This window comes from Heliconius melpomene, chromosome 12, assembly GCF_056956725.1.
Source record: "Heliconius melpomene rosina isolate 202511_hmr_F chromosome 12, ASM5695672v1, whole genome shotgun sequence".
Classification (NCBI taxonomy): domain Eukaryota; kingdom Metazoa; phylum Arthropoda; class Insecta; order Lepidoptera; family Nymphalidae; genus Heliconius; species Heliconius melpomene.
Genome location: NC_140400.1, coordinates 13,070,656 through 13,084,759, shown reverse-complemented (window position 1 = coordinate 13,084,759; position 14,104 = coordinate 13,070,656). Strand labels below are relative to the sequence as shown.

Below are 14,104 nucleotides of genomic sequence, written 5' to 3'. Positions count from 1 at the left end.
TATTCCACTATTTGATAAGTTATTTTTAGAATCTGTACTTTCAATCGTAAAATTCACAATATTTATCATTCCATTCTTTATTTTTATATGTGAATGTTCTATATTGTAATTGTATCTTCGTAAGATATACGCTAAAATAAATTACAATAATACGATTAAATTTTATTATCTTTCACAATAGAGCTTTTAATGTACCTACCTGAAGTACGTTTGTAATTTTGAAGAATAATTTATGACCAAATTACACTAAAAAAACTTTTATCTGCTTTCTTTATTCCATTTGTGTATCTGATTCTTTTCTTCTACAATGTTTGAATTGAACAGCATTTGAAATGAGTGTAAATATTAAATTTATTATTTAATAAAAAAGAGTAGAAAGAAGTTTTGTATACATCGTACATTATTATCGATACTATTTCATGCTTAATCAACTATATATTAAACTAATAAGTAGTAGTTAATGGAATTTTTAAATTTTTCCTCGTTACCAAAGTGAGGAAATGAAAATATCTATATTTCCCCGAGTGATAATCGAACCCACAACCTATCGTATTTACTTTCGCACGCTTGCGTCACCGCATTAATTTTGTTTCAATTTTGTCTATTTTTTCTTTTATTTCATATTATGTCTTAAAAATAAGTTTACTTAAACTTATAAGATGCTAGTAATCCATAAATAGACTAATTTCCCCCGGGCTCAAGCTATTTAAGTAGAAACTACGCGTTGACCTCTATATTTACGCAAAGCTCGCACGAACCACATTTATCAGTTTAATAAGGAAAAACACTTATTTACTTTTATTTCAATATTATCTCAATATAAACTATAAGTACGAAAAGATCACGAGCTTAGCGCGTGCTTATATGTGAATTGATACAAATAAGAAACGTAGCATTACATTCTAAAGACTTAAAAATTATATTAACAATATTTTTGTTTTAAGTCACGTTCTTGTTATAGAAATGCAAATAACTCACTAAGTACAGATATTAGTTCTTTTAGATAACATTGTTGAATATTACGTAATGTATTAGACCAAAAATCTTAGTTTTTGGTCTAATACGTTATTTAGTGCTACCAATAACATACACCAGACGCAAAAAGAGTATTTTCAAATACATTATAATTATACTATACTATACATTTTATATATGTGATATTAGCGTGAGGCTATATGTATATAGGTAAATAATGAATGTATAGATTTGGTTATTACTATTTTCCATATTTATTATACAAAATGTCTACTATAATCATTAAAATTTATTCATCTTAAAAAGGTTTCTTAAATAAGTAAAGAATAAAACATAAGGATAAAGCGGTGCACATGGATTTTCCCAATAAAAGATTTATAAGCAAGTTAGATACCAGACATCACCGGGTAATTATTTATTTCTAAAATTATTTATTTCATTAGGTAACTATTTAAATAGGTACTTTTTCATTTTAGTTATATTTACAAATAAAAAAAAATAGGGACAAAACTATCTACTTGAGAAAATGAACGGCCTTGTACAAAACTAGCGACTTCATAATCTTATAGTCGACAGTACAATAAATAAAAGTGTACTTTAGACGTTATGTCGATATTAAAATAAAAGAAAATTTACAAAAAAATCTGCAATATGAGTAAATTTCATTTAGTGGAAATTAAAGAACGTAGTATCTCTGCATTAGGTTATCTCTGCCTGGGGAGGCAGTTGAAGCGACTTTTTCAAGAAATTTATCATTTATGTACTTACATAACTGTACTGTACTGTGGAACGTAATAACATCAGATAAATCCAACTGAAACTAAATTCAGACAGTCTAGACAACTTTACAATTAAATGTGTAAGCCTTAATTATGAATATGTAAATGTTTTCAGCTTTACGCTACATCCATTCATATTTTGCCTTGATACCGCGATGAAATGAAAATATTAATAAATAATCATTAATTCACCCGAAAAGGAGTTAAACCCATAACCGTCGCGTTACAGTTACACGCTTGTGTCCCAGTGCCACAACAGCGTCAAATTTCTATGCATTTATTGAAATATTATATAAGGAAAATCTCAAGTAATCAAAAGAACAATTATTATAAAATGAAGTACTAAGTAGCTGACTTATACAAAAAGAACTCATTTATATTTATAGAAACTACAGATTACAAAAAGTAATTCTTTAAATAGCTTCATTTATGCTTTTGACCTGAGAATATGCTGTTTTTAAACATCATCCTACGTCAGTTAACTTGCCAAAGTTATTAAAGAAATAGATAAGTAAGTATTACTTATAACGACATTCGACTGTAAACGAGACAGGTTGTGGGTTCGATTCCCACTCGAGAAAATGAATTATTTAATTCTGCCACTTAACAATGCCTCTAAAATTAACCGAAAGGTCCCCTCTGTTACTCTACTATGTGCCGGATACAGCGAACCTGTAAACCTAAAAAAATAAAAATAAATACACATATAGGGAAAATTCTAATATGTAAACATATTTATTTCCATAAAATAATTATAAGCATAACCAGTATTAATACTATTAATAATTAAAGTATTTTCCACAAAAGGGTCATAAAGATAAATTTTAATTAGAATTAATCTTCGTATCTGCGACCTTTCTCGTGATTTACGTCAATGATCTCTTTTGTACACTAATTATTAAGTATTACACTACAAATATCGAGATCGCACCGGCTCTGAGCGATTCACCTTTATCTATTTACGTCGTGTTTGTTTGTCAATTTTTTAATAATTATTTATAGATCTACAGTTCTCGTTAATTATTATTGAGCGTTACATTTTTTTTATAAACAACTGATTAAGAAGCACGTGAAATAATAAGTATATATTTTTTTGTTTACGCCGTCGTGGCGCAGGGGCACAAGCGTGTGTAAACGCAAAGGTCGTGGGTTCGATCCCCACTCGTGGTAATAAAGTATTATTTGGCAATATTTTCTTTTCTTCGCTCTTGTAACAAGCCTCACCGCGACATCAAGTTCGGCCAATTAACAAACAAATGTTTCAAAATTCATGAGAATATGAGGAACGGAGTGTCTTAACACTAGGTTGCCTCTGCCTACCCTGCTATAAGAATACAGCATAAAACTGAATAATTGTCTACTTGTCATGTTTGTAGAACTGATTTCTTGCTATATTTTGTTTCATAAAATTGTGCAATCCTATAAAAATGACTGAATCATAAAAACGTAAATTAACATTATAAGCATACCTACATTTACTAACCTCAATTTTTTTTAATACGTAGGTTAGGTACTTACTATAAGTACATATGAAGTAAACACATTGTGTAAAAATTAAAACAACTTTATATATAATTGAGGCCATTCGTGGCGGTAGAGCACAAGCATGAATTTTGAAATGAAAAACAACAAACATTTGAAATAAAGACACATCAAAATTGTATTAAAAAGTTTAATTGTAAATTAAAAAACAAAACAGATCAACCTATTTTACATATTATCGATATTAGAGTTTTGAGACGGAAGCTATAGTCTAACACGGTTAATATTTTACATTATAAATAGCATTAACTATCTACAAATGCAAAAAAAAAATGTTGCCGTGAAATATAAATGATTAGTATAAATTATAATATACTGTATACTCGTTTATTAGTAAAGTAGAAATAACGTTTTTCCAATAAATATTTTCTTTTTTAACATTTCCAGACTAAAACCCATCTTAAAATAAGTTTTAATAAGCTGTAACCTATTTCTAACTAACATTATATATCGTAATATAAATAATAATGAAACAATATAAGTAAATTAATTGTTTTATAGTTTTAAAAATTTTAAACGTTTAGCAAGTTACCCTATTGTGTTTTCTTATAGTATCTAATTGGGAAGCAAATAAGTTATCATTTTGCAATATATTAGGTTTATTTAATTAACGCTCACGGCTGCGTTTATTTACTATTCTAAAATACTGTAGTGTTATAATAACAATATCATTTTATAAATTGAAAACTAAAGTTTCGGCCAATTTAATTCAAAAATGTCGTAATTTTCTCGAGCTAAATACTTTAAATTGATATAACTTTTGTTGGAAGTCGATGGGAGTTTGGTAAAATACAATTATGAAAAATACATTTTCATTGATTTACCCATTTCTGAGAACAAACAAATAAAAAAATATAAATCATTGTTTAGGGTTCTATTACATTGATAGATGCAAGAATATATTTTCCCATATATCTAACACCGTACACAGCAATCAGTTACAAATTTATTACGTGTATAAATAGTTAATCCAACCATTCTTTCATTTAAGCTTAATTATCTTACTTTATCGTACAAAAAATCACTTAAATTAAACATCCCATATAAATATTTCCTGTAACATTTGCAGAGGTTGCAATTGCAACTCATTTTCTACTGTTACATCCATTGTAACATGTTTAGCCGCTTGTAGTATCTTCAGGCAGGAAGCATTTTCTGGGGGTAATTTGTGATATAATTGGGTGAATAAAGCCTTGGCGCAGTCAAAATGGAATATGAGAGGGTCCATGACGTCATTTAAGTCTGATGGTTTCAGCAAACAACATAAATGCGCTAGTGTTACACAAAGCTGAAAAATAATCATATTTTTTATACGTATTACACATTTTAACATTTGGTGTGGATATTCTATTTAACGAGTTCGGTTAAACGACAGATAACAAATGTTTTCTACGTCGATAAATATTTCCATTCCCAACTTAAGACTGTTTAACGTTATAATAGTTTAAAACATTTCACAATTTAAATTTTATTAAAATTCATGTAAAAGCTTCTTTTGGTTCTAGTTAGCAATAATATACAAATTTTCACATATCACGAGCAATGCACGCTTCATATAAATTGAGAGAAATATTTGTTCGATCAATATATGACATTTTAATTTACACTATTAAATACTTGACCGCTTAGGTACACACCTTATAAAAATATAAAGATATGCTTATATTTTTTGTTGTGGGTTCCCATTCCCACTCGGGGAAATAAAATATTTAATATTTTCATTTTTCGATCTGGTGAAGAGTGAGAGAACTTTGCCACTCTACAACTCTACACGCAATGCCTCCAGAATTGGAGGAAAGCGAGGAACGAGTGTCTTAATGAGAACAGAGTGTCTTAACATACGTAGTGAACCTGTATCAATTACTAAAGCTGTGTATAAAAATATATATTTTTATATAAATTTACCTGTTCAATAAGATTATCCTTATGTTTATACTCTGTGAAATCGTCTACATTGGCCGCGTTTTCCATGGCCGCCATGATTCCCCGCCATATTGGCACGTAATGGTCGCCATATTGGATCCTATTGGCGGGAGCGCGTAAAGCGACCGCTGCGTTTATACGCACTTTTAAATTTTTACACTCTTGTGTCAATGTGGATAAGTTTGAAAAAACTTTGCACTGTGAAAGTAAAAAATATTAATTTAAAAAGGAGATAAATTATATATTCTTTTCGCCCGCTCAATCCTAAACTAGCACGTTAGCCAGAAAGAATCTAATATTCAGATATTCCGTTTTCCGTTTTCGACACGAATTCAAAGCACTGCCTGAGTGAGGAAATTCAACGCCATACTTTGTTTACCAGAGGGGGGAAACGAAGATAATTTATTCTCTCGAGGAATTGAGTCAACAACTATCGTGCAACACTATACAGTAAGATGCTGCACCATAATGGCTTATTTTATTGCTCTACGTCCATAAATTTTAAATAGTATTAGCTGTTAAAGTAATATTATTTAATAAATAATTTACTTTACTCAATATTTCATAAATACGTTATTTATTGAAAATAAATATTCCCAAATCGAATAAATAACAATTAACTACCTATAAATTTTCTACACTATTAGAAATGAAAACGTAAGGCAAGAAATAAACTAAACGGACCGGCCATTAGAATAACAGATCTCCTATTTACCTGCCAACCATTAAAACAAATGAATAAATTTTCATTTTTCATTGCATTGCCGAGAGCGTAGCAAGCGTTCCACCTCACTTTCATGTTGGTCACTTTGCAAGCGCAATCCAAAAGTTTCCCTATTGCTATTTCGCATAAGGATTTCAATTGTGTGTGCCGTTGCAAATTTTCATTCTTTATAAGTCGTAAAAGATTTCCAAGGCCTCGAGTAGCGCTCATTTTTACCTGAAGTTTTAAGCTCTATGAATGTTTATTGTGTATGTTTGCGTTTAAATTTTCATTCATTTACCATGTTTTCTTTTTGAATGCAAATTTAAACTTAGAAACTGAAACTGAAATTTGAAACTTAGAAAAAAAAAGCTAATTATAATCATATTACTTTTTTATTATTAAATAAAATACACCACGGACATTGGTCGTCCGTGTTCTCATCTGCTTTTTTTCTTGTTTTTTTTCGTGATTTTAACTATGGAGGAAGGCTAAGGGAGCCTTCCTTAAAAGTATTGTCATGATTTAATAGTGAAGATAATCATATTAATTGTATATATTCAAGTTAATAAATGAACATAAATTTAAAAATACGCAAATCAAAACAAAATCAGGTACACATTATTTATTTACATTTGGTGAACTTTAAAAAATTCCACACAAAAAACGCACCTTATCGTTATCGTTGGCGCACTGAACGCTGACCTCTAGCAAGCGGAGTAGGAGGTCATCGCCTATATCGTCTATCTCTGGTTCCTCTCTGTTTTAAGGAAATTATAATTAGATAAAAGTTTATAGAGCATATGTGCAACACGTTTTTACTGCATATTTATTGGTTGTTAGTACAAATTCCCGAGGGCATGTATGTTGATTGGCGAAACTCATCGTGGCGTTTTCCTTTGTTACCATATTAAATTAATGAAAATATTTATTTATTTTTAAAATATAAAATATTTATATTTTCTTTTACTCGCTCTGGTAACTAGGCAAACACGCAATGCCTTCAGAATTCTTCGGAAAGTAAGAAATGGAGGTTCCCAAGTTAACTCTGCTTACCATACCGCTATATGCGAGGTAGTGTGAAACTAAAAAAGGCTAGACTGAGATAAGATCGAGGATAAACCGCGATCAACATTATGGAGAATTCACTCTGTAATGCTCGTCACTGTTCGTTCTCGGTCCAATCTTATATTCTTGTATGAGAAATATCCTTATGTGCGTGATTGGACCGGAAATTCACCAGAACGATTTTATTAATGCCCTCATTGTTTCTCATGTAAGAAAACAGTACTATACAATCTTCGTGCTCTCGTCATAGTTACCAGTTATAGTATGTAGTTATATAATATGGCCTGCAATATCAGTATCACCTCTATAATACGTCAATAATAATCACTAATGAAAGAAGCAAAGTCCATAGAAATTTTATCTGTTTATATATCATTAATAAAAGTGCATGACGCATTGCAACACGCCCACAGAGTCAACACCTTTAATAGGATAAAAATTTCCTTGTCTTGAAACTAGATCAACTTAGGGGCTACCCATAAATTACGTCACACGTTAAGGGGAGGGAGAGGGGTCGACGAAGTGTGACAAAGAGTAAGGAAGACACCAAAACCGAAGTTTTGGTAACATCACATATCAGAGGTCATCGTGGCGTAGGGCACAGTGTAAACGTGACGATTGTGGGTTCGATTCTCCACTATTTTATATTTTCATTTCTTCGCTCTAGTGTTCTGTAGTACTCCACTTACTTTATAGTGTTTATAATCGACAGCCGCATACATTCGGGGTAAAAACTGTTTATCCAAAATATGTATTGTGTAGTATTTACTAAACACTACACATTACACATGACAATGTTAACAATTGTAGAGATTTTCTCGAATCGACGAAATCGAAGTCTATATCCCGCACACAGCAGGGTAGGCAGAAAGACCTAGTGTTAAGACACTATCCATTCCACTATTACCTCCACCCACTTTCCGCACTTCCCCACTTTCTGCCTCATTTCGAAACATAATGTTGTGACGGAATTGAACATCGCGTTTTATCGTTTATATCGCGTTGACTTAACAGAGTGAGAAATTTTAAATAATTCATTACCCCAAGTCAGAATCGAACCCACAAGCGTTCAAGTAAGACGCCATGCCGATTATCATAAGACACTTAAAACCGTTTTTGTAATATACTCACAAAATACGCTATAATAAAAATGAATACTAGTTAAAATTGACTATCATATATCACATACAAACTCACATATTGAGAACTAATGCATCACTGAGGTTTCCAAGTGCCCAAGCAGCTTTAGTTCGTACAACAAGAGTGGGTTCAGCCAATGCTCTCAAAATGTTCTCCCCACAATCACTTACAAAACATATATCCTGCAAACAAAAGGATTATTATCATTTACATTTTGACATAAAATTATAGAATACTTTTTTATTTTAATTAACAAACATGTATGTATACATATTTTAACGTAAAAAAGGAATAAAATATGTGTGTAAATCAAAAATAAGTGTTTCTTCACATATTCCTATATAATTATTTTTAGTCCATTACGGTTAAATAGCAGCGGGTTTTTAACCACTTAATTTAATGAGTAAAGGAAGCATCCGCGCTGATGGTCTTTTTCCCGCAACTGATATTAAAACTTGTTACACAATGGCTCCCGAGAATAAACAAACTGCACCAAAAAAAACAATAAATCAATTATCACCTCTCTAAGAGTTTTATACATGACTGCCATAGCCAATGCTCGCACTGCTGCCGCACGCACCGCTGCCTCTTCGTCGCTACAAGACCCAACTAATAACGCGCAGCATAGCATTTGTGTTCTGCTCTAAAAGGAAAAAATAACTTATATATACAAAAATATGAATGAAAAAAAATCCAAGCTCAAATAAATTCTTTAAAAGGACAAAAACAAATTTCATTTTCATACTATAGAAGACCACAAACTGTTGAAATGAAAGAAGAAAGAAGTTAGAAATTAGTATAAAAAATCGAATATTATAATCGTATTTGTACTTGTCACATGTCAACTTTAGAGTAATTCCTTGTGGTCGTATACAACTAGAGATAGCAGAGAGCTATCAACAATATTATAACAAGTAAAATGTTGTACCGGTAGTTCTTTAAAAGACTTCTCGCCGATATTCGCAATACAATCGCAAACTAATGCTTTTGCAATAGTATTCTCATGGTTTTGTAATACTGTAGAAAGAGGTGATATAAATTTTTCCCACATATATACGCATTGATTGAGAGGTAAAGATCGATTTGCAAGTTCTGAAACAAAAATTATAATTATTTTTGTATTTTATTATTTATCCAATAGTCTAGTATAATAAAAGGTGAAACAAACGAACAAAATAAGGATTTGGAAACATCATTTAAACATCAAACTTCACGACATAATATGTGATACGTACCCAACTTTTGTATGGCGTCGCCAATTATACTTATAGTTCTAGCTGACTGTGACACAACGTCCTGGTGCTCGTGTTGAAGCATGACGCAGAGGACGTCCGCCACTAGGGGCACATGATGTTGCAAAAGGTCCGACAAATGGTGAAATGCTATAGCCGAGAGGACTTGGAGAGATTCCAGTATTATTGGTATAGCTGATGGTATACATCTCTAAAAAACGGAATAGCATTCAGAAATAATATGGATAACAATTATGCTATCCAAAATTCTAAATTTGAAAATAATATCTACACAGATTATCTGTGGCGTAAAAATGAGGTATAATCTAGATTGAATTATTAATTTTCGATTTTAATAAATGCCTTTAAAAGGCAAGATCATAACACATATTCACTAAAAGTAAAGAATTGATGGCAAGATCAATAATGACGTAGCCACTTACAATTGTTTCATCATCTCTAAACAGCCAACCCATGTTCTTAAAACATATATCTAGTATCCAGCTTTTAAAAGGCACTTCAGTATTTTTTTCAGTCTTTTTGTCATCAGTATCAGTAGCAGTAAACATTTCATCGTCAGAATATCCCTCCTCGAAATCTTCGCATTCGTCATTTAGGAAAGTAGTTTCATTGATTATTCGATTTTCGTGTTTCTGTGGTACTGAATCTTTCTCTATAGCTTTCAAAATTTCATCGACTTTTGGATCTATTGATAACACGCAACCAATAGTAATTAATGCGCCAACCTGCAGAGTAATATCTGAAATATATTTTATATATTTAAATTACCTTAAAAGATTCATTTGGATACTATTATTACACTAGTATTAATACTGGTGCGCTAAAGTGCATAGTGTGCGCATGCGCTAATATTGATAGGTTATTAAATGCATACATTGCGTAGGCACTAGTACGTTATTAGGTACACGTACACTGGCAGAGGTGCGTTATTAAGTGAAATGTGTCCGCCTACACTGGCACCGGTGCGTTAATAAGTGCATAGCTTGTGCGTGCACTATTACTGTTATGTTATTTAGTGCACAGAATGCACATGCAAATACTAACCTTTATGTACTAAAAATTTTCTAGTTGATCTTACGAGATCACTTATCAGGCCCTCTTGCATTTTGTGGTACGGTGTCGCCTGTACTAGCGCGGCGCAGCATTTCAAAGCTACTATGATAACCGCGTGATTTCTCTCGGTGTCTAGTATGTTTACTAATATTTTATGCATACACGTTATTATGTAGCCCAATGACACTGAGAATGGTATGAACGACGTGTTTATTCTTTTGCTGTGGAATTAATATTTAAGTAATAAAACTAATTTAGATAATAAAAATTAAAAATAGTTCAAAATTGATAGACGAACTCAGTGGTGGCAGCAAACTGAGTAGGCTATCTTAAGGACGGCGGACTTTTAGTGGGAAGGGAGGGGTTGTTCATTTAGGGAGCAAGTTTACGTTTGTCTTTGGATTATAAAAAAAATAGGTATATTAATACCAAAATTCATTTATTTTGTCCAATGGACAGAACAAAGTGATAGAAGATACAGCAAACTTTCTGATAATTTGTTGCAAATTTGATAGACACATAAAAAAATGGTCTTATATCGCAGTTTTGGGATTCCCTGTAGAAAGTATTAAACCCTAAAGAAACGTGACATCAGTTTATATTTTTAATTGTATTGTCATAGAATTCAAAATAAAATTAAAAATTTAAAGCAAATAGGACAACAATAATGGCACATGACATCCTAAAAATATACTCAATAATATAAGATGTCTTTACATCTTATTCTTTTTAGTTTTACAATGAAAAATGTTAATCTTTTGCTTAAAATAAAAAATAATATTATGTATTACAAATAGTTAAAAACACACCTTGTTTCAGCTTGTGATAAATACATTCTTGATCCTGACAGTAAAGACAAAATGACACTTAATGAACTGGCTCTGCTACCAGCTATTGGGTCAGTTACTGCACAGTATGCCAATGTTCGTTTCGATTTTTCCTCTCCCAACCAATTGTTTACTTCTGGACAATCTGGTAAAAGAGCCCACCAATATCCAAATATGTCCTTTTTGTCTTTAGTCTGAATAAAAAAAAACATCTAATATATTTTTCTTTTTCATTACATTTACATTTTGAGGATGTTAACTAGAGTAAATATTATTTTATGTGTAAAAAAAGAAAAGTAAAAATCTGCTTATATTATACATTTTTAAGTGTGCGTTTTTTCTATCTCAAACTTTTAATGTTAATAATATTCCTTTCCATGTAAAATGTTTATATCCACAAAAACCTTACGTGAAGTTATAAGTACATGAAGTACTATAAAAAACTCTGTTCTATGCAACACATAGCAGTGTAACAGAGGAGACATAGTCTCAAGACATTTTATTCCCCACGCAACATCTCTCGCCTAATCTTCAAGACATTGCATGTTGAAAGGCGCAACACAACACCGTGCTCTGTCTTGATACCAGAACAAGGAAATTGGAAATAATTCAGTCTCCCAAATCGGAATCGAACTAATCATTTAGTCAAAATTTATTCATACAAAAAAGAATTCAATAACAGGTTTGATTACCTTAAATATAACAAGGAACAAATTAGCCGCACTTTGTCTAACTCTGGACCTCAAAGCAATCAGCTTAGCTTCCCTTCCATTTTCCAAATCAGACATATCAGAATCACTTGTTAGAGCCCAACATGCCTTATTCTTTTGTGTGTCCAAATAATTCTTACTAGCGGGCTTGTAAGCTGAGTTATTCTCAAAATTGTCAACATCTCTCATTAAGCTACGATCAGAGACTGGTATTTCTTTCTTTAAGCTCTCAATTGCATTATTTCTTTGTTTTCTAATTTTTTGTTTCTGAAATTTAAATGAATATAGATGTTACTAACTTACTTAATTTTATTTTAAATAACTAGATGCTAAGTAGTTATATTTTCTTAAGAATTCTTACTTATCATCTACTGTGACATTCTTGTCTTAATATTTAATTTAATGTTATATCACGAAAATTTGGCAGAAAGTGGGGAATAGAGTTTATTAACACTAGGTTCCCTCTGCCTACCATATTATATGGGGTACAGCATAAAGCTAAAAAAAATATAAGACTTAATATATTTATTTTTAACTTGTGTTTATAGCCAGAATCAGATGAACAACCTCATTATATATATAATAAAGAAGACTTATGTAATACCTTTCCACCTTTAACAATTAGTCTGACAGGTGCAGCAGCAATAGTTTGTTGAGCAGGCATTATTTTTTCAGGCTTTTGCCCTTGATTGACAAGTCCATATAGAATAAAATATCTACATATTCCAATTGCTTCCGGCAAAGGCAAGTTAACTTTTTGGTCATTGAAATAAATGTGTGATAATACTTTGAATGATGATATCAAAACCTATGATAAACATGTTTTAGTTAAAATATATTATAATTCTTTACAATAATCAAAATAAATAAAAATAAAGAAATTAAATTTACAAGAGATAACAAGAAGCAAAATTACAAAGGATTAAACTATTTTGAGTCATTAATTTTTTTTGTAGGCTGCTTAAGTTACAGCTTTTATAAATTGATTAATTTAATAATAATTTAAATCATTTAACTTACTTTACAAAACATTGACTCATCTTGGGATTTTCTAAAACCATTCATCAATGATTTTATTATAATTTGTGAAACAATTTCTTTAATTTCCAAAATGATTTCAGGTTGTTCAGTTGATTTTGTCTCTTCTATAGTTAATAGACATGTAATACATTTTAAAGCTAGCAAACTTATTTGTAGATTATTCGAATTATATGTGGTGTTTTTATCAGGGTCTATGAGATTTATCAAAAGTCCATTTACTCCAATTAACTCATTTATACACTGAAATACAATATAACAATTATAAAATGGTAATTTAAAATTATATCTATACAGCAAACTGTATTGAAAAGACTAACCTTTTGACCACTTTTTGGGTTTGAATTTAATACATACTGCAAATTATGCAAAATGTCTGGCAAAATAATGTCTGAACATCTTTTTATGCATTCAACATACCAAGCTACAACTTTCCCTAAGTAATGACTTTCAAATTGTATGTTTTGCTTAGTGACAACACTTTGTAATAGATGTGAAGTTTTAGCAGCTAAAAATTCATCAGCTGGGTTTATATTTATATATAGTGATGTTACAAGTGCTGCCGCATCCTAAAACAATTGAAATATGTGTTTATTTAAATTGTTGTAATAAACAATCTCATCAATCAAACTTAGCACTTACCTGTTTTCTCACGAAGAGTTCCGTCTTATATGGTTGAGCATTAAGTTCATCAATTAATGCATTTATTTTCTCTTTATTATAATCCTTGTTGTAAAGATGAGTACAAAGATCTCCCGAAAGTATTTGAAATTGTTGTACTGCACTCATTTTAATTAGGAATAAGAAAGATAATTCTAATTCATTAGATCGCTCTCGGAGATGTAATTAAAAATAAATATTTATGTAACAAAATTGAGGAATATTTAATATAGAATTTGCACATAATTTGAACATGTTTTCATTTTCCCAAATAAATTCCTTATTTACTTTATTGTCAAAGTCACATTGACATTTAACAGATGACACATAATAACACTTATAACGGTAACATCACAGATGACAATAATATATCATATATTTTTTTTATATAATAATTTATATTTAAAAATGTAAAATTGATTCACAAATTTAA

General features: G+C 30.7%; 1 protein-coding gene across 1 annotated transcript; it reads right to left on the bottom strand.

The window, feature by feature from the left end:
* Positions 1–3,389: 3,389 nt before the first annotated feature.
* Positions 3,390–13,979, bottom strand: LOC146533967 (HEAT repeat-containing protein 6). Its single transcript, XM_085194178.1, has 16 exons — positions 13,654–13,979; positions 13,332–13,580; positions 12,994–13,254; positions 12,578–12,781; positions 11,956–12,240; positions 11,246–11,457; positions 10,428–10,657; positions 9,806–10,122; positions 9,366–9,573; positions 9,059–9,222; positions 8,651–8,773; positions 8,188–8,312; positions 6,595–6,682; positions 5,935–6,159; positions 5,202–5,417; positions 3,390–4,584 (listed from the first exon to the last, which is right to left on the bottom strand). Exons 1-16 carry the CDS (start codon positions 13,798–13,800, stop codon positions 4,327–4,329), a joined length of 3,312 nt encoding a protein of 1,103 aa, XP_085050304.1. The 5' UTR covers positions 13,801–13,979; the 3' UTR covers positions 3,390–4,326.
* Positions 13,980–14,104: the final 125 nt, after the last annotated feature.

Bases quoted from the DNA above. Each gene is read 5' to 3' on its own strand.
- LOC146533967 (XM_085194178.1), bottom strand. From the start codon at position 13,800: ATGAGTGCAGTACAACAATTTCAAATACTTTCGGGAGATCTTTGTACT. The intron at 13,581-13,653 runs GTAAGTGCTAAG...CAATTGTTTTAG, and splicing joins AACTCTTCGTGAGAAAACAG to GATGCGGCAGCACTTGTAAC. The intron at 12,782-12,993 runs GTAAGTTAAATG...TGTTTATCATAG, and splicing joins ATGAGTCAATGTTTTGTAAA to GTTTTGATATCATCATTCAA.